The 20,684-nt window shown below is 44.7% G+C and overlaps 1 protein-coding gene across 1 annotated transcript in view; it reads right to left on the bottom strand.

The window, feature by feature from the left end:
- The window catches only part of LOC136873537 (PI-PLC X domain-containing protein 2), a 50,200-nt gene that overhangs the window by 15,933 nt on the left and 13,583 nt on the right, over positions 1-20,684 (bottom strand). Inside the window, exons 2-3 of the mRNA XM_067146709.2 lie at positions 18,451-18,613; positions 1,334-1,768 (exon numbers count right to left, since the gene is read on the bottom strand). Coding sequence (XP_067002810.2) covers positions 1,334-1,768; positions 18,451-18,613 — 598 coding nt within the window. The remainder of the gene's footprint in view (positions 1-1,333; positions 1,769-18,450; positions 18,614-20,684) is intronic.

Raw genomic sequence — 20,684 nt, 5'->3', positions numbered from 1 at the left:
TAAACCCATCCCAGAGTCTGTTTACATTTTTATTTACCGTTTTCCACCGATCATAGTTACTTTTTAGAAACTGCCTCATACCTGCTTTATCAGCCATCTGGTACTGCCTAACAGTCCTACTTTCAAGACCTTCCTTTCTATCGCATTTATTTTTAACTACCACAAAAACAGCTTCATGATTACTAATACCATCTATTACTTCAGTTTTATCAGCACCACATCCAGGATATTATTCCCTCTGGTTGGTTCCATCACTTTCTGAATCAGCTGTCCTTCCCATATTAACTTATTTGCCATTTGTTGGTCATGCTTCCTGTCGTTCGCACTTCCTTCCCAATTTACATCTGGCAAATTCAGATCTCCCGCTACAATCACATTTCTTTCCATGTCGTTTCCCACATAGCTGACTGTCCTATGGGAAGCTTATTACAGACAATCAAAGGCATTTGTGTTGACAATCGAGCCACAACAAGGACTGGTATTAGAATTAGTTTTCAAAGTAATTAAAGTGGTTAGTGTGATTAGCTGCCACCCCCCGGAGGTCCGGGTTCGATTCCCGGCTCTGCCACGAAATTTGAAAAGTGGTACGAGGGCTGGAACGGGGTCCACTCAGCCTCGGGAGGTCAACTGAGTAGAGGGTGGTTCGATTCCCACCTCAGCTATCCTGAAAGTGGTTTTCCGCGGTTTCCCACTTCTCCTCCAGGCAAATGCCGGGATGGTACCTAACTTAAGGCCACGGCCGCTTCCTCCCCTCTGCCTTGTCTATCCCTTCCAAACTTCCCATCCTCCCACTAGGCCCCTGTTCAGCATGGCAGATGAGGCCGCCTTGGCGAGGTACTGGTCATCCTCCCCAGTTGTATCCCCAGACCCAAGTCTGAAGTTCCAGGACACTGCCCTTGATGCGGTAGAGATGGGATCCCTCGCTGATTCCGAGGGAAAAACCGACCCTGGAGGGTAAGCAGATTACGAACGAACGAATGAAGTGTATTGACAAGGCGGACTCAAGTAAAACTATTTTAAATAGTTCTGTAATAGAACGTACGTCAAACACTGATAATTCAGCACTGTAGGGATAAAGCATTCTGGGTCCCCGTAAAGCAACGGCCGCTTCCTTCCCATTCCTAGACCTTTCCTATTCCATCGCCGCCATAAGACCAATCTGTGTCGGTGCGACGTGAAGCAACTTGTAAAAAAGAAAAGAAAAAACACTGGACTCTGCAATGGAGGGTAGGAGAAGTAGAGGGAGACCGAGGTGACGAGGGTTAGATTCAGTTTTTAATGATAAGGGGTATGGAACTAAACGAGAGCACATAGCTAATTTACCAGTACCCACCTGCGAGCGACATCTCTCTCCAGTTCCCTGAGCATGGTAGAGGCGTCCACGGATATCGGCCTATACACTAACCAACTCCGAGACGGCCACAGTAGTTCGGTGTCATCTTTAGGCATGAGGTTCTGCTCTCGGTAGATTACTACGGCCTGGTACCCTTGCTCCCTCATAGAGCTTAGTGTCAGGTTGAACAGGCATGTCGGAAGTGGGCACAGTTTGTTTCCAAAGATCCCTTTCACAGTCTCCCTGAGTTGAGTGTGGTTGGTCGGAGAAAACTTATAAAACCTCTGAAAGTCCACTATCACCATCTCATGTTTATGACTTCGTAGAAACATGTCTACCTCGATAAGGATGTCGTATATTTGTCCTCCATACAAGCCGTGAACCACGTGGATCTGCTTGCCTTTGGGACAGCTGGCTACCCTTAAGTCCAAATACCTGAAAGAAAGAAAAATGAACACATTTCAGGTGATGATTATAATCCTATGGCCTCAAGCAGATGTTAGCATAAGTTCTGTTACTGCGTCACTTTATCAGCGGAGACATCCAGGAGCGATTGCTCTGTCCGTTGTTTCTTTCTCGCGGACTTCCCGCGGTCGTCGTGATCGTGCGGTCTATCATTCGGGCTAGTGACAAAGCCATTGGTCTGGACTGGTTAGGTCCAGCTAGTGACAAAACTATTGGTCTGTATTGGTTAGGTCCGGTTAGTGACAAAACTATTGAACAGTGATCTGTTAAAGGGGTTCTGGGAGCGTAACGACCACGAAGCGGCTATTAGCTAGGGCGACAGCAGCGTATTCTATGTTGGACAGTGACGAAAAGCTCAATTAAATTATTATTGAGGCTAGTGACAAGCGATTGGTCTGGACTGGTAAGGTCCGACTAGTGACAAAACCATTAATTGTGTTTTTATCGTGCGTGGTTTTGTAACGGAATGCATTTGTTCAAGGTGTAAAGAATCACACAGGGAGCTGCTCGCTACTCATACAAACTAAGACATTTCCTCGGAAGTACGGAAATTTCGAATCGCACACTTATTTATAATAATTTTCAAAATAACATGGGCATTAACTGTAACAAAATTATTGGCCAACCGACCTATTAATGATTTATGACTAAGCTCTACAAAAGCTTTTGTTTCTCTTGACTCGCAGGCTTAAATTCACTCTCTCGCAACTTGACTATCGGTACTATAAATTGAATATCTTCACCAGATATTAGTAAAGATAAGAAGTAGGTAAGGGTTATTCTGCCCGAAGGCAGGTCCGAACCTCCGCAGAGGTGTTCCTGAGCCGGAGTTTACGTGCGGTAGGGTGGCCAGTTCCTTTCCGCTCCTCCATTCCCTTACCCCCCACCAACAGCGCGTGGCAACCCATCCGACTCCTGACCACGCCCAATGTTGCTTAACTTCGGATATCTCACGGGATCCGGTGTTTCAACACGGCTACGGCCGTTGGCAGATAAGAAGTAGGCTATTAATAATAGCATATCGCAATCTGAATGCTTGAGGGGAATGTGGAATAAATCACCAAACTGGGCTTCGTGAGAGTGTTTAGATACTGCATATTTTAGAGTGGTGGTGGTGGTGGTGATATATTGTTTTAATAGGAAGTACAATCATCAAGTAAACCATCCTCTATTAAAATGGAAGGGGTTCAACACTTCGAAAAATGAAGGTATTTGCCAAAGAAAGACAAAGGCAACAAAGGATCTGAAATGAGACTCCCTAGGCCTCCACACGTAATAACATCGGGGCCAGAAAAGAACAAGAGTTGACTAAGGGAGGTTGGATAGGATAGATGAAAGTTATGAGCCTGTCAAATGTGGAAGCAATGCAGGACTCGGCTAAGGACCATCGCTCTCCTTACCCCTCCGTATATATGCTCGCCATTCGTCGGTAGACCGGAGGTAACCGGATGGGGCATTTCAATCGTATTTCCGATTCAATCAACGGAGAACCGCCTTAGCTTGCCAGCACTAGCTCATTAGGCCCCTTTTATTTGCCTTTTACGACACCGTCGATATTTCTACCACCACCACCCACAACGGGATACATATTACAAAAGTGGTAAGTCTAACCTAAAAAGTCTTACGAAATGGGGACGGCTGGGATTCCGAAATACTAGCACAATAACTTTTTTTTCCAAGTTGCTTTACGTCGCACTGACACAGATAGGTCTTATGGCGACGATGGGAAAGGAAACGGCTAGGAGTGGGAAGGAAGCGGCCGTGGCCTTAATTAAGGTACAGCCTTACCTGTCTCCCGAATACTGGATACTGGCCGCACTTAAGCGACTGTAGCTATCGAGCTCGGTGCACAATAACAATGGAGGTAATAGAATATACAGTACTACATATTACAAGCCATACTTAAAATCTTAGCTGTGAAATGTTATTCCAGGAATATTTTTGGTTTTCCGATTCGTGCAACTGTATGGACAACACCATATAGCTACAACACCAACTTAATATTAGTATCTCTTTTACGTTTTGGTGTGTCTTACAGAGTTCTCGTCTGAAAATTCCCGCAATTACAATTTGTGTTCTCCGTATTCACTCCAGTGAGCTGTGATGGGTTTGACAGTCAGAAAATAACATGTGTTCTCGCGCATATATACGACCACGCCCCCTGTGTAGAGCACTGTCATTGGGCTTCACTCTCAGCGCTCCAAGGCACATCCCTATATTCTTTACTCCCTGACATTTGACTTTATTGCTGGGAATTACGTCATAACTGATTGCGTCTCAGCCAATGGAAATGCTACTGCGTACTTCAGCAATGAAGAACGTAGGGTGCTGAATTACAGTAGGTTATGAAAGTAAATGTACTTCTAGGGACTGTGGGTGGTTCTGTGGCTGTTGCAGTGAACACATCTGTCTTCTAAAAGGTATTCCGCATAAGATTTGTACTATTTCAAATCCATTATAATGTCATAAAACTTAGGGCGCAGTTACTGAATTTCTGCCGAGATTTTTTCTTAACCCTTGCAAAAAGCAGCAAAGCAGCCCATTTCAGTCACATTTTTCAATAATAATCTTAACTCGTGACGTTTCAACAGCCATAAACCAGATCGAACTCCTGAAAGAAACAGCGGAAAAAGTCGGCCTCCAAATATCGTTTGAAAAAACTGAATACATGACCTGCAGCAAAGAAGCCCCTAAATTCATGGAGACAAAATATGGCAAAATAAAACGGGTCCAGCAATTCAAATATCTCGGTGAAATAATTCAGGAGAATGGAATGGAAACAAAAGCCAATGAAGTTAGATGCCAAAAAATGGAAACTGCGTATAGACTCACCCAAAATATCTATAACAAAAAGTGTCTCTCCAAGCATGCTAAACTAAGACACTATAATACAGTTATAAAACCAGAATGCCTCTATGGATCTGAGACACTAATTTTGAACAGGAAAACTGATCTAGAAAATATTCAGAAAAAGGAACGCAAGATCATTAGAAAAATTTTAGGCCCAAAACTCGTAGATGAACAGTACCGCCTTAGAGGGAAACAGGAAATCAAACAATTTTCTAACATTCACAGCGACATCAGAAAACGCAGATTAAGATTCTTTGGACATATAAAAAGGATGAACCCAGATAGACTTACCAAGCAAATAGTTGAATTTTATGAAAACCGAAGTAAAGCTAAAACGGACACAATAAAATGGATTGGCGAAATTAAAACAGATCTCAAACTGGCAGGAATTACACCTGAAGACATCCAAAGCCGGGTTATCTTCAGAACCAAAGTTCATAAGTGGCAAGTTGACCAAGAGGAAAAACCAAAGAAGAAGACCGGAACAACATGGTCTCAAGAGAGAAAAGAAGCACACAGCAAACGAATGAAGGAAGTGTGGGCACAAAGAAAGGCAAATGCCTGTCTCTAAGTACTTTGCGTAGTCCTAATGGGCTCATTCGCAATATATATATAATAATAATAATCGTATGTCCTCAGCTACCGTGTGCAGACATTTCAATTTGAGGCCATCTGGCTGTCTGCTCGTCAATTTCGACGTTCTGTTTTACACTAGGCCTTCTAGTTGCAGGCAGTAAACCGGATCTCCCTTGGGCGTCTATGGTTGAGTTTCAATTAATTTTGTCGGGTAAACACCAAATGCGTCACCAGAGATCTTTTACATACCGACATCATACGACATGGAGTGTCGAATGGACTTTTTCCGCCCTTCGAAAGTTCAACTACCTCTGCCGGGTTTGAACCCGCTATCTTGGGATCCGGAGGCCGACACTCTACCACTGATCCACTGAGGCAGTAACGGTAAATACAGCCTGATATAACTGACCGTGGAAGGCAAGATAGAGGACAAAGTTGGACGAGAGTGAGGAAGGTTTTCCTGGGCGCGTAGCTCCGGCAGTGGTTCAGTATCCACGATGTAGCAGAAAACACAAAATACTCCATGACCACATAACTCACAGTCACTAAACGAGAACTGGAGAAACTGGAACGAAGGATAGGGAGAAATATCTTAGGACCCATTAAAAAAGAAGTAACATAGAGCTCAGAAAAAATGAAGAAGTGCATAACAAGGTGGGCAAAGTAACGGACGTCATCGGGAAAAGGAGGCTGACTTTATTAGGTCATCAGACTGATGAAAGAGATCCTAACACAAGTTTGAAGTCTCATAGGTAAACCCAGATGGCACCAAGGAGTGCCTGTTGAGTTGAGGCTGAACGGGATAACAGAACAAGATATCCTAGATACAACCATCCTTAACCAAAAAATCCAGGATTGGAAGGTACCTGAAGATGAGGTCAAACCAGCCAAACGACTTCCCTGGTCAGAAGACAGAAGAAAGAGAATGAAGGACGTGTGGGCTAGGATACGTAAACATGGTTGGAAGCCTAAATAAGCGTGATCCAATGAGGCCGTAACGATGTTAAATAATAATAATTGTACCGGAGGTACATCTACTCCGTTCAATTGAACTGCACGCCTTCTAGAAGGCCATCTCTGATGTAAACCCCTGTACTGTGTATCTAGAGAAGTTTGGACCTTTAATCTTCAGATGTCTCGACTGTCGACTTACGTGCTACCTCTGGCGGGAGGACGGACAATTAATTCTATTCTGAAAAGTTAGTAGATTGCTTTTTGTGCCGAAGTTGACAGCACTACTTGGCTTCCTTCTTCTTTAAATTATTAGCCAATCACAAATTTTTGTATATATTTCTGTAGCCAATTAAAAGTGGGGGTGTGTACAGGCATTCTGCCTAGAGAGTTCTGGAACTTTCCCTTTTGCTATATAAACTGGGCGCTTTTGGGCCATTTTGTCTTCTTAATCGCCATTCTAGAGTGCATACGGTGTTAGTGGATGCAAGGGAAGTCTTGCCCGTCGTCGGAAGGCACACCAACTCAAGGTAATGGCAGATATCTTTTAAATATGTGATAGCTCCAGAAAGTTAACTTGAGAGGAAGGTTTCAAAATTCTTTCTTAATATAAATTTCTTAAAATTAACATCGCCTTTTAAATGTAAATTTTCAGGCAAGTCTGAGGACTTTATTCAAATCCCTGCTGGAAAATATGTAACTTAGGGAATAAAGAGTGTTCATCCTCCCATTCAACTTGGTATGGGGGTGACTATGTTTTTCTAAAATTCTAAATTTTTAACACTATTTTGGAACTTAATATTTCTACATCTAGTCACCCTCTGTAACTTAGGCCCATGAGCTTATATAAGATTTTATATGTTTTTCAAGGTATATGTCAAAAGGAGTGCAAGTGCTTCACCTCCTAGCATTTTGTTCACGGCTAATATTCTTAAACCTTTTCTTTTTGTACATTTAGGCCATGTAGTATGGGCACTTACTGCCCCAGTTTACTGTAAATTCTAGTTATTTATAGACAATTGTGAATCAGACTGTCGAGCAAAAATGAGAGTAAACACTGTTTCCGAATTGATCTAATGTAAAATTTGGATAAGAAACTTGTGCCTTCGAGAGGCCGGACTGTAGTAAATTTTGGAGCTCAGTCTCCTAAGGATAACTGAGTGGAGCAATTTAGACTCTTTGGAATTATAACGCTCATTCTTTGCAAATTGTTACACCTGATCTGGACTTATAGTCCAACCTTGTTATACGAGCTGACGAGCTCCTGAACTGTTATTGTTGTTACTTATTCAGATTATTTATCAGAGCCAAAAAAAAAAAAAAAAAAAAAAAAAAGAGAGAGAGAGAGAGAGAGAAAGGAATAAAGTTTCAAAGTTTAGTGTTTTAAATTATACTTTGAACTTTTCCCCGTCCACCCATTCATCCCGGTACCTTCTTACACCTCTGCAAACCGCCGAAACACGATAATAATAATAATAATAATAATAATAATAAGAAGAAGAAGAAGAAGAAGAAGAAGAAGAAGAAGAAGAATGTCCGCCTCTGTGGTGTAGTGGTTAGTGTGATTAGCTGCCGCCTCCAGAGGCCCGGGTTCGATTCCCGGCTCTGCCACGAAATTTGAAAAGTGGTACGAGGGATAGAACGGGGTCCACTCAGCCTCGGGAGGTCGAATGAGTAGAGGTGGGTTCGATTCCCATCTCAGCCATCCTCGAAGTGGTTTTCCGTGGTTTTCCACTTCTCCTCCAGGCAAATGCCGGGATGGTACCTAACTTAAGGCCACGGCCGCTTCCTTCCCTCTTCCTTGTCGATCCCTTCCAATCTTTCCATGCCCCCACAAGGCCCCTGTTCAGCATAGCAGGTGTGGCCGCCTGGATGAGGTACTGATCATTCTCCCCAGTTGTATCCCCGACCCAATGTCTCACGCTCCGGTACACTGCCCTTGAGGCGGTAGAGGTGGGATCCCTCGCTGAGTCCGAGGGAAAAGCCAACCCTGGAGTGTAAACAGATTAAGAAGAAGAAGACCTCAGCTACCATGTGCACGCATTTTGATTTGACTGACGTCTGCATGTTAACTTCAACGTTCCGTCTTACTGTACCAGAAAAAACAGGCCTCTTTTGGGCCATCTATAGCCGAATTTTACATATGTTTTCGAGTTAACAGCCAATGTGTCACAGGAGATATTTTTACATGTTGATATCGTAAGACGTGGAGTGAGGAATGTATTTCACTTCTGCCAGATTTGAATATGCAATCTTGGTATTCGGAGATCGACTTTCCACCACATTGATTCACACACCTACTAACAAATTTCCTTACAGTAAGTTCATCATCAGCGGACTAGTCTAAGACTAAGACTCAAGACCAACTTATAGACGGAATAAGGTGTAACATTATTAAAGTTGTAATGAACAAAGGAAAAACGACAACAGGATGCATCTATAAAGGTTCTATAATTCGTACAGCTATAGCACGCCAAAAGAAACCACGAAAACCATTAATAAACTGCAAACATATCACACATTTAATACGAATCTGGCCCCCATGGTCAGGTGGTCTGAGGTGGATTTATATTAGGCCCTTAAAAATTGCACAGACCTGCTCGTTATTTTTTAAGCACCTGGAGAGGGACGTGCTGAAACGAGGTAACTCCTTTGATTTTAGTACCGTCGGCCTAATTAAGTGTATAACTAGTATAACTACTTTCATCATCACTTTCATAAGATAATGGACAACAAATTCGAGATACAGTATCGTATATTCTTCTTTCTTTCTTTCTTTCTTTATTCATTTTTTAATCCGTTTACCCACCAGGATTGGTTTTTCCCTCGGATTCCGCGAGGGATCCCACCGCTACCTCCTCAAGGGCAGTGTCCTGGAGCGTGAGACTTTGGATCGGTGATAAAACTGGGGAGGAGGACCAGTTCCTCGCCAAGGAAGCCTCACCTGCTATGCTGAACAGGGGCCTTGTGGGGATGGGAAGATTGGAAAGAGTAGGGAAAGAAGCGGCCCTAGCCTTAAGTTAGGTACCATCCCGACATTTGCCTGGATGAGAAGTGGGAAACCACGCAAAACCACTTCGAGGATGGCTGAGGTGAGAAACGAACCCCTCCTTTACTTAGTTGACCTCCCGAGACTGAGTGGACCCCGTTCCAGCACTCGTACCACTTTTCAAATTTCGTGGCAGAGCCGGGAACCGAACCCGGGCCTCCGGGGGTGGCCAGCTAATCACACTAACCACTACACCTCAGAGGCGATACTGTATATTCTCCATTATATAAACATTTTCTCTAGTAGTAGCCAGTAACAGCGCAGTATCTGTGTGATCACTATTAACATACTTCAGTCATGGAATGGTAAAGGAATGTATCCTATTTAAAAAAAACATAAATTAAATTATTTTGAATTTAGAATGTGAAAAATATCCAGTAGGTCGAACGCAATTAATAATAACAAGCAAAGTGTTTAGTCCAGGGACTGGACTCAGCGAGAGGATGGGTCATGACGTCAAAGATTGAAATACTTTATAGAACACAGGGACTCCACTGTAAGATACTGAACAAAGGAACTTCAATCAGGCCAATGGTGGTAGTAAGATACTGAACGAAGGAACTCCATTCAGGCCAATGGTGGTAGTAAGATACTGAACGAAGGAACTCCATTCAGGCCAATGGTGGTAGTAAGATACTGAACGAAGGAACTCCATTCAGGCCAATGGTGGTAGTAAGATACTGAACGAAGGAACTCCATTCAGGCCAATGGTGGTAGTAAGATACTGAACGAAGGAATTCCATTCAGGCCAATGGTGGTAGTAAGATACTGAACAAAGGAACTCCATTCAGGCCAATGGTGGTAGTAAGATACTGAACGAAGGAACTCCAATCAGGCCAATGGTGGTAGTAAGATACTGAACGAAGGAACTCCATTCAGGCCAATGGTGGTAGTAAGATACTGAACAAAGGAACTTCAATCAGGCCAATGGTGGTAGTAAGATACTGAACGAAGGAACTCCATTCAGGCCAATGGTGGAAGTAAGATACTGAACGAAGGAACTTCAATCAGGCCAATGGTGGAAGTAAGATACTGAACGAAGGAACTTCAATCAGGCCAATGGTGGAAGTAAGATACGGAACGAAGGAACTCCAATCAGGCCAATGGTGGAAAAAAGATACTGAACGAAGGAATTCCATTCAGGCCAATGGTGGAAGTAAGATACTGAACGAAGGAACTCCATTCAATGGTGGAAGTATGATATTGAACACAGGGACTCCACTCAGCACAGGAACTCCGTCGAAAGGAGGGGACAAGATGCCAATGGTGGAAGTATAATATTGAACACAGGAACTCCACTCAGCATAGGAGAGGACGTGATGTCTAAGGTGGAAGTAAGTTACTGAACAAGAACTCCATTCAGCGAGGAGGGGACGTGATGTCTAAGGTGGAAGTAAGTTACTGAACACAGGAACTCCACTCAGCAAAGGAGGGGACGTGATTTCTACGGTGGAAGTAAGTTACTCAACACAGGAACTCCACTCAGCATAGGAGGGGACGTGATATCTAAGGTGGAAGTAAGTTACTGAACACAGGAACTCCAATCAGCATAGGAGGGGACGTGATATCTAAGGTGGAAGTAAGTTAATGAACACAGGAACTCCACTCAGGCATAGGAGGGGACGTGATGTCTAAGGTGGAAGTAAGTTACTGAACACAGGAACTCCACTCAGCATAGGAGGGGACGTGATATCTAAGGTGGAAGTAAGTTACTGAACAAGAACTCCATTCAGCGAGGAGGGGACGAGATGCCAATGGTGAAGTATAATATTGAACACAGGGACTCCACTCAGCGTAGGAGAGGACGTGATGTCTAAGGTGGAAGTAAGTTACTGAACAAGAACTCCACTCAGCATAGGAGGGGACGTGATGTCTAAGGTGGAAGTAAGTTACTGAACACAGGAACTCCACTCAGCATAGGAGGGGACGAGATGTCTAAGGTGGAAGTAAGTTACTGAACACAGGAACTCCATTCAGCATAGGAGGGGACGAGATGTCTAAGGTGGAAGTAAGTTACTGAACACAGGAACTCCACTCAGCATAGGAGGGGACGTGATGTCTAAGGTGGAAGTAAGTTACTGAACACAGGAACTCCACTCAGCATAGGAGGGGACGTGATGTCTAAGGTGGAAGTAAGTTACTGAACACAGGAACTCCACTCAGCATAGGAGGGGACGAGATGTCTAAGGTGGAAGTAAGTTACTGAACACAGGAACTCCATTCAGCATAGGAGGGGACGAGATGTCTAAGGTGGAAGTAAGTTACTGAACACAGGAACTCCACTCAGCATAGGAGGGGACGTGATATCTAAGGTGGAAGTAAGTTACTGAACACAGGAACTCCACTCAGCATAGGAGGGGACGTGATGTCTAAGGTGGAAGTAAGTTACTGAACACAGGAACTCCACTCAGCATAGGAGGGGACGTAATATCTAAGGTGGAAGTAAGTTACTGAACAAGAACTCCATTCAGCGATGAGGGGACGAGATGCCAATGGTGAAGTATAATATTGAACACAGGGACTCCACTCAGCGTAGGAGAGGACGTGATGTCTAAGGTGGAAGTAAGTTACTGAACACAGGAACTCCACTCAGCATAGGAGGGGACGTGATATCTAAGGTGGAAGTAAGTTACTGAACAAGAACTCCATTCAGCGAGGAGGGGACGAGATGCCAATGGTGAAGTATAATATTGAACACAGGGACTCCACTCAGCGTAGGAGAGGACGTGATGTCTAAGGTGGAAGTAAGTTACTGAACAAGAACTCCACTCAGCATAGGAGGGGACGAGATGTCTAAGGTGGAAGTAAGTTACTGAACACAGGAACTCCACTCAGCATAGGAGAGGACGTGATGTCTAAGGTGGAAGTAAGTTACTGAACAAGAACTCCACTCAGCATAGGAGAGGACGTGATGTCTAAGGTGGAAGTAAGTTACTGAACACAGGAACTTCACTCAGCATAGGAGGGGACGTGATGTCTAAGGTGGAAGTAAGTTACTGAACAAGAACTCCATTCAGCGAGGAGGGGACGTGATTTCTAAGGCGGAAGTAAGTTACTGAACACAGGAACTCCACTCAGCATAGGAGGGGACGTGATATCTAAGGTGGAAGTAAGTTACTGAACACAGGAACTGCACTCAGCATAGGAGGGGACGTGATATCTAAGGTGGAAGTAAGTTACTGAACACAGGAACTCCACTCAGCATAGGAGGGGACGTGATGTCTAAGGTGGAAGTAAGTTACTGAACACAGGAACTCCACTCAGCATAGGAGGGGACGTGATATCTAAGGTGGAAGTAAGTTATTGAACAAGAACTCCATTCAGCGAGGAGGGGACGAGATGCCAATGGTGAAGTATAATATTGAACACAGGGACTCCACTCAGCGTACGAGAGGACGTGATGTCTAAGGTGGAAGTAAGTTACTGAACACAGGAACTCCACTCAGCATAGGAGGGGACGTGATGTCTAAGGTGGAAGTAAGTTACTGAACACAGGAACTCCACTCAGCATAGGAGGGGACGTGATGTCTAAGGTGGAAGTAAGTTACTGAACACAGGAACTCCACTCAGCATAGGAGGGGACGTGGTGTCTAAGGTGGAAGTAAGTTACTGAACACAGGAACTCCACTCAGCATAGGAGGGGACGAGATGTCTAAGGTGGAAGTAAGTTACTGAACACAGGAACTCCATTCAGCATAGGAGGGGACGAGATGTCTAAGGTGGAAGTAAGTTACTGAACACAGGAACTCCACTCAGCATAGGAGGGGACGTGATGTCTAAGGTGGAAGTAAGTTACTGAACACAGGAACTCCACTCAGCATAGGAGGGGACGTGATGTCTAAGGTGGAAGTAAGTTACTGAACACAGGAACTCCACTCAGCATAGGAGGGGACGAGATGTCTAAGGTGGAAGTAAGTTACTGAACACAGGAACTCCATTCAGCATAGGAGGGGACGAGATGTCTAAGGTGGAAGTAAGTTACTGAACACAGGAACTCCACTCAGCATAGGAGGGGACGTGATATCTAAGGTGGAAGTAAGTTACTGAACACAGGAACTCCACTCAGCATAGGAGGGGACGTGATGTCTAAGGTGGAAGTAAGTTACTGAACACAGGAACTCCACTCAGCATAGGAGGGGACGTAATATCTAAGGTGGAAGTAAGTTACTGAACAAGAACTCCATTCAGCGATGAGGGGACGAGATGCCAATGGTGAAGTATAATATTGAACACAGGGACTCCACTCAGCGTAGGAGAGGACGTGATGTCTAAGGTGGAAGTAAGTTACTGAACACAGGAACTCCACTCAGCATAGGAGGGGACGTGATATCTAAGGTGGAAGTAAGTTACTGAACAAGAACTCCATTCAGCGAGGAGGGGACGAGATGCCAATGGTGAAGTATAATATTGAACACAGGGACTCCACTCAGCGTAGGAGAGGACGTGATGTCTAAGGTGGAAGTAAGTTACTGAACAAGAACTCCACTCAGCATAGGAGGGGACGAGATGTCTAAGGTGGAAGTAAGTTACTGAACACAGGAACTCCACTCAGCATAGGAGAGGACGTGATGTCTAAGGTGGAAGTAAGTTACTGAACAAGAACTCCACTCAGCATAGGAGAGGACGTGATGTCTAAGGTGGAAGTAAGTTACTGAACACAGGAACTTCACTCAGCATAGGAGGGGACGTGATGTCTAAGGTGGAAGTAAGTTACTGAACAAGAACTCCATTCAGCGAGGAGGGGACGTGATTTCTAAGGCGGAAGTAAGTTACTGAACACAGGAACTCCACTCAGCATAGGAGGGGACGTGATATCTAAGGTGGAAGTAAGTTACTGAACACAGGAACTGCACTCAGCATAGGAGGGGACGTGATATCTAAGGTGGAAGTAAGTTACTGAACACAGGAACTCCACTCAGCATAGGAGGGGACGTGATGTCTAAGGTGGAAGTAAGTTACTGAACACAGGAACTCCACTCAGCATAGGAGGGGACGTGATATCTAAGGTGGAAGTAAGTTATTGAACAAGAACTCCATTCAGCGAGGAGGGGACGAGATGCCAATGGTGAAGTATAATATTGAACACAGGGACTCCACTCAGCGTAGGAGAGGACGTGATGTCTAAGGTGGAAGTAAGTTACTGAACACAGGAACTCCACTCAGCATAGGAGGGGACGTGATGTCTAAGGTGGAAGTAAGTTACTGAACACAGGAACTCCACTCAGCATAGGAGGGGACGTGATGTCTAAGGTGGAAGTAAGTTACTGAACACAGGAACTCCACTCAGCATAGGAGGGGACGTGATGTCTAAGGTGGAAGTAAGTTACTGAACACAGGAACTCCACTCAGCATAGGAGGGGACGAGATGTCTAAGGTGGTAGTAAGTTACTGAACACAGGAACTCCATTCAGCATAGGAGGGGACGAGATGTCTAAGGTGGAAGTAAGTTACTGAACACAGGAACTCCACTCAGCATAGGAGGGGACGTGATATCTAAGGTGGAAGTAAGTTACTGAACACAGGAACTCCACTCAGCATAGGAGGGGACGTGATGTCTAAGGTGGAAGTAAGTTACTGAACACAGGAACTCCACTCAGCATAGGAGGGGACGTAATATCTAAGGTGGAAGTAAGTTACTGAACAAGAACTCCATTCAGCGATGAGGGGACGAGATGCCAATGGTGAAGTATAATATTGAACACAGGGACTCCACTCAGCGTAGGAGAGGACGTGATGTCTAAGGTGGAAGTAAGTTACTGAACACAGGAACTCCACTCAGCATAGGAGGGGACGTGATATCTAAGGTGGAAGTAAGTTACTGAACAAGAACTCCATTCAGCGAGGAGGGGACAAGATGCCAATGGTGAAGTATAATAGTGAACACAAGGACTCCACTCAGCGTAGGAGAGGACGTGATGTCTAAGGTGGAAGTAAGTTACTGAACAAGAACTCCACTCAGCATAGGAGGGGACGTGATGTCTAAGGTGGAAGTAAGTTACTGAACACAGGAACTCCACTCAGCATAGGAGAGGACGTGATGTCTAAGGTGGAAGTAAGTTACTGAACAAGAACTCCACTCAGCATAGGAGAGGACGTGATGTCTAAGGTGGAAGTAAGTTACTGAACACAGGAACTCCACTCAGCATAGGAGGGGACGTGATGTCTAAGGTGGAAGTAAGTTACTGAACACAGGAACTCCACTCAGCATAGGAGGGGACGTGATGTCTAAGGTGGAAGTAAGTTACTGAACACAGGAACTCCACTCAGCATAGGAGGGGACGAGATGTCTAAGGTGGAAGTAAGTTACTGAACACAGGAACTCCACTCAGCATAGGAGGGGACGTGATATCTAAGGTGGAAGTAAGTTACTGAACACAGGAACTCCACTCAGCATAGGAGGGGACGTGATGTCTAAGGTGGAAGTAAGTTACTGAACACAGGAACTCCACTCAGCATAGGAGGGGACGTGATGTCTAAGGTGGAAGTAAGTTACTGAACACAGGAACTCCACTCAGCATAGGAGGGGACGAGATGTCTAAGGTGGAAGTAAGTTACTGAACACAGGAACTCCATTCAGCATAGGAGGGGACGAGATGTCTAAGGTGGAAGTAAGTTACTGAACACAGGAACTCCACTCAGCATAGGAGGGGACGTGATATCTAAGGTGGAAGTAAGTTACTGAACACAGGAACTCCACTCAGCATAGGAGGGGACGTGATGTCTAAGGTGGAAGTAAGTTACTGAACACAGGAACTCCACTCAGCATAGGAGGGGACGTAATATCTAAGGTGGAAGTAAGTTACTGAACAAGAACTCCATTCAGCGATGAGGGGACGAGATGCCAATGGTGAAGTATAATATTGAACACAGGGACTCCACTCAGCGTAGGAGAGGACGTGATGTCTAAGGTGGAAGTAAGTTACTGAACACAGGAACTCCACACAGCATAGGAGGGGACGTGATATCTAAGGTGAAAGTAAGTTACTGAACAAGAACTCCATTCAGCGAGGAGGGGACGAGATGCCAATGGTGAAGTATAATATTGAACACAGGGACTCCACTCAGCGTAGGAGAGGATGTGATGTCTAAGGTGGAAGTAAGTTACTGAACAAGAACTCCACTCAGCATAGGAGGGGACGAGATGTCTAAGGTGGAAGTAAGTTACTGAACACAGGAACTCCACTCAGCATAGGAGAGGACGTGATGTCTAAGGTGGAAGTAAGTTACTGAACACAGGAACTCCACTCAGCATAGGAGAGGACGTGATGTCTAAGGTGGAAGTAAGTTACTGAACACAGGAACTCCACTCAGCATAGGAGAGGACGTGATGTCTAAGGTGGAAGTAAGTTACTGAACACAGGAACTCCACTCAGCATAGGAGGGGACGTGATGTCTAAGGTGGAAGTAAGTTACTGAACACAGGAACTCCACTCAGCATAGGAGAGGACGTGATGTCTAAGGTGGAAGTAAGTTACTGAACACAGGAACTCCACTCAGCATAGGAGAGGACGTGATGTCTAAGGTGGAAGTAAGTTACTGAACACAGGAACTCCACTCAGCATAGGAGGGGACGTGATGTCTAAGGTGGAAGTAAGTTACTGAACACAGGAACTCCACTCAGCATAGGAGGGGACGTGATGTCTAAGGTGGAAGTAAGTTACTGAACACAGCAACTCCACTCAGCATAGGAGGGGACGAGATGTCTAAGGTGGAAGTAAGTTACTGAACACAGGAACTCCATTCAGTATAGGAGGGGACGAGATGTCTAAGGTGGAAGTAAGTTACTGAACACAGGAACTCCACTCAGCATAGGAGGGGACGTGATATCTAAGGTGGAAGTAAGTTACTGAACACAGGAACTCCACTCAGCATAGGAGGGGACGTGATATCTAAGGTGGAAGTAAGTTACTGAACACAGGAACTCCACTCAGCATAGGAGGGGACGTGATGTCTAAGGTGGAAGTTACTGAACAAGAAATCCATTCAGCGAAAGCAGGGGACGAGATGCCAACGGAGGAAGTATGATATTGAACACACGGACTCCAGTCAGCTTAGGAGGGGACCTGATATCTAAGGTGGAAGTAAGTTACTGAACAAGAACTCCACTCAGCGAAAGGAGGTGATGAGATGCCAGTGGTGGAAGTATGATATTGAACACAGGAACTCGACTCAGCAAAAGGAGGGGACGAGATGCCAATGGTGGTAGTATAATATTGAACACAGGGACTCCACTCAGCGTAGGAAGGGACGTGATGTCTAAGACTCAAGTAAGTTACTGAACAAGAACTCCACTCAGCGAAAGGAGGGGACGGGATGCCAATGGTGGTAGTATAATATTGAACACAGGGACTCCATTCAGCGTAGGAAGGGACGTGATATCTAAGGTGGAAGTAAGTTACTGAACAAGAACTCCACTCAGCGAAAGGAGGTGATGAGATGCCAGTGGTGGAAGTATGATATTGAACACAGGAACTCGACTCAGCAAAAGGAGGGGACGAGATGCCAATGGTGGTAGTATAATATTGAACACAGGGACTCCACTCAGCGTAGGAAGGGACGTGATGTCTAAGACTCAAGTAAGTTACTGAACAAGAACTCCACTCAGCGAAAGGAGGGGACGGGATGCCAGTGGTAGAAGTATGATATTGAACACAGGAACTCGACTCAGCAAAAGGAGGGGACGAGATGCCAATGGTGGTAGTATAATATTGAACACAGGGACTCCACTCAGCGTAGGAAGAGACGTGATGTCTAAGACTCAAGTAAGTTACTGTACAAGAACTCCACTCAGCGAAAGGAGGGGACGGGATGCCAATGGTGGTAGTATAATATTGAACACAGGGACTCCACTCAGCGTAGGAAGGGACGTGATGTCTAAGACTCAAGTAAGTTACTGAACAAGAACTCCACTCAGCGAAAGGAGGGGACGGGATGCCAATGGTGGTAGTATAATATTGAACACAGGAACTCCACTCAGCATAGGAGGGGACGTGATATCTAAGGTGGAAGTAAGTTACTGAACAAGAACTCCACTCAGCGAAAGAAGGTGATGAGATGCCAGTGGTGGAAGTACAATGAGCACAAAGTTTCCATTCAGAGAAAGGAGGGGCATGATATATGAAGTTTGCCCTGCGAGAACGGAACCAGTTATGACGCACTCGAATCAGCGCACGAGCTTCACTGGCCAGCCCTTTGTAAATAAATAAATATTCTTGTAGTGACTCACCTTACTCCTGTTCTGAGTTGTTCAGCGATCGATGAGCTCTGTGTCACAGCCCACTTCAAGAGGAGTGGTTTAATTAAGGATCCCACGGTGGTCACAAGTGTCTGGCAGTCCGGGGACACAGCAGAACCCATGTCTATGGTGTAGCTGGCTGACACATGGGAGCCTGTAACATGCATTGCAATTCTTCTTATTCTCCCTTTTACTGCAAATAATAAATTCCGTGGAATCCAATTTTACCCGATTAACCAAATTCTATTTTGATCTATAGTTTCTATTGTCATCCTTTTAACATGAATTGGTGCTCGACCAGTAGAAGATCCTTATATTCTAACTGGTCAAATCCTTACCGTCCTATACTTCCTTTACTACATCTTAAATCCTTTAACTTTCATGAGGTCTGGTGTTGTTATCCGGTCGCTGATTATGGACGTTTATTTTCAAAGTGGACAAAAAACAAAAAGAAAGAAAGAAATGTCTTTATCTCTGGAAAAACAATCATCTCGGGATCTGGGAACATGTAGTAGTGACTCACCTTACTCCTGTTCTGAGTTGTTCAGCGATCGATGAGTTCTAAGAAATCAGTTTGGAGGGAAAGAGTATGACAATGCCTACGGGAAAAGAAGAAAATGGCATCATCTCGGGAATCCTGCGGAATCGCCACCTCCTGAAGTTACCATCTATGAGTACCTGTTTGTTTTGAGGGGAAGTACAACTGTTTCCCATTTTCAGAACATACATATTAGTACCGGTAACAATAAAACTAAAATTATGGTTGTTAGCAGATCGAAATATATGTCCGACTCCTTGGTTGAATTGTTAGCGTTGAGGCCTTGGTTCAGAGTGTCTACGGTTCGATTCTCTGAAAGATTGGGGAGTGTGATTAATTCTTCTGGTTCGGAGACTGGACGTTTGTGTTTGTCCCAACACTCTCTTCTTCATATTCAGACAATACACCACACTACCAACCACCACAGAAATACGCAATAGTGATTATATCCCTCCACATAAGGTTGCGTCAGGAAGGGCATCCGACCGTAAAACAGGACCAAATCCACTTGTGTGACACAGTTCACACCCTCGATCCCACCTCATCGTTTGCTAGTCATGCAATTTAACAATTTAATTTACTTCTAGAGCATCTATAGCGTCTCATTAGTTTGCTATTATAGGAATTGAAGCCACGAATGTAATTGTCTTCATAAATGTTCTCCAGTACGCTGTCCTCAATGCCTTCTAGTACACTGGATCTCAACTTTTGGGTGGAAATAGTTCGTACTGACTTTGACTTGACTACGACTGCCTAGCCGAGGCGGATAAGGCGTAGATTTGATTCTTCGCCTTCTGTGTGGTAGGTCAACAATTTAGAAACGATACTTGCACTTCTGGAGGGCCATAATGGCCTCAGCTCGACCTCAGCAATGAGTAGCAGGTAAATTCCTGGGGGCGATACCGACCGGGCACAGAGCTAACCACTCTGTCCCACTTAGCCGAGGTTTGGATTGTGGAGGACACAAATACTCCGGCCATACAAGAGGCATACAAAACAAATGAAAAAATGAAGTATACAATGTAATTCTTTAATAAACGGGGGATAGCGTGAAAAAACTATCGGGTGGAGGGGATGGTGCGGTGCGGGTCTCTCCTTGGGGTGCCACCTGAGGGTCCGGCGATCTCTATCCCAGAACTAAATAATATAATAACCAACGTACGTACAACCATACAAATCCACCTATCCATCAAAATCAAAAATTCCAAATCAAAGGCCTAAGAGCTACTAGTTTAGCTGACAGGACAGGAATTAAATAACTTTCTTCGATTCGATACATCCCACTCCTCCTAGAGCCTTCTTGGCCTCTACAGAGTTGGTATGTTTTGCTTTACTGTTTGAGCTGCTTGAAAAATTATCTCACCATTCAAGGATGCAGTCATTTCCTGCTGACAATACTGCTCAGTTCGCGTACATGAAAGCCGAGAACCACAGCCGCTATTACATACAAATAAGAACGAACCGCCAAACCTGCTTCTTCCCCCATCCCTACCAAAATTTATCCGCATCATTTGACTGCATTTAGTCAACTTTCTATCTCTCTCTTACTTCTTGTAATCGCGTAAAAAATCATACTGATGAATGTCCTGTATTTTTATCTGATCAGTGAAAGCAGTAGCGGCGATAGGGTGGGACGATGGGGCCAGTCACCCCCACCCCCACTCCACTTCAATTTTAGCAGGCTGAA

The sequence above is a fragment of the Anabrus simplex genome, chromosome 1 (genome assembly GCF_040414725.1).
Source record: "Anabrus simplex isolate iqAnaSimp1 chromosome 1, ASM4041472v1, whole genome shotgun sequence".
NCBI lineage: Eukaryota > Metazoa > Arthropoda > Insecta > Orthoptera > Tettigoniidae > Anabrus > Anabrus simplex.
Note: the sequence above shows the minus strand (reverse complement) of the source record. Positions and strands in the feature narration are given on the sequence as shown.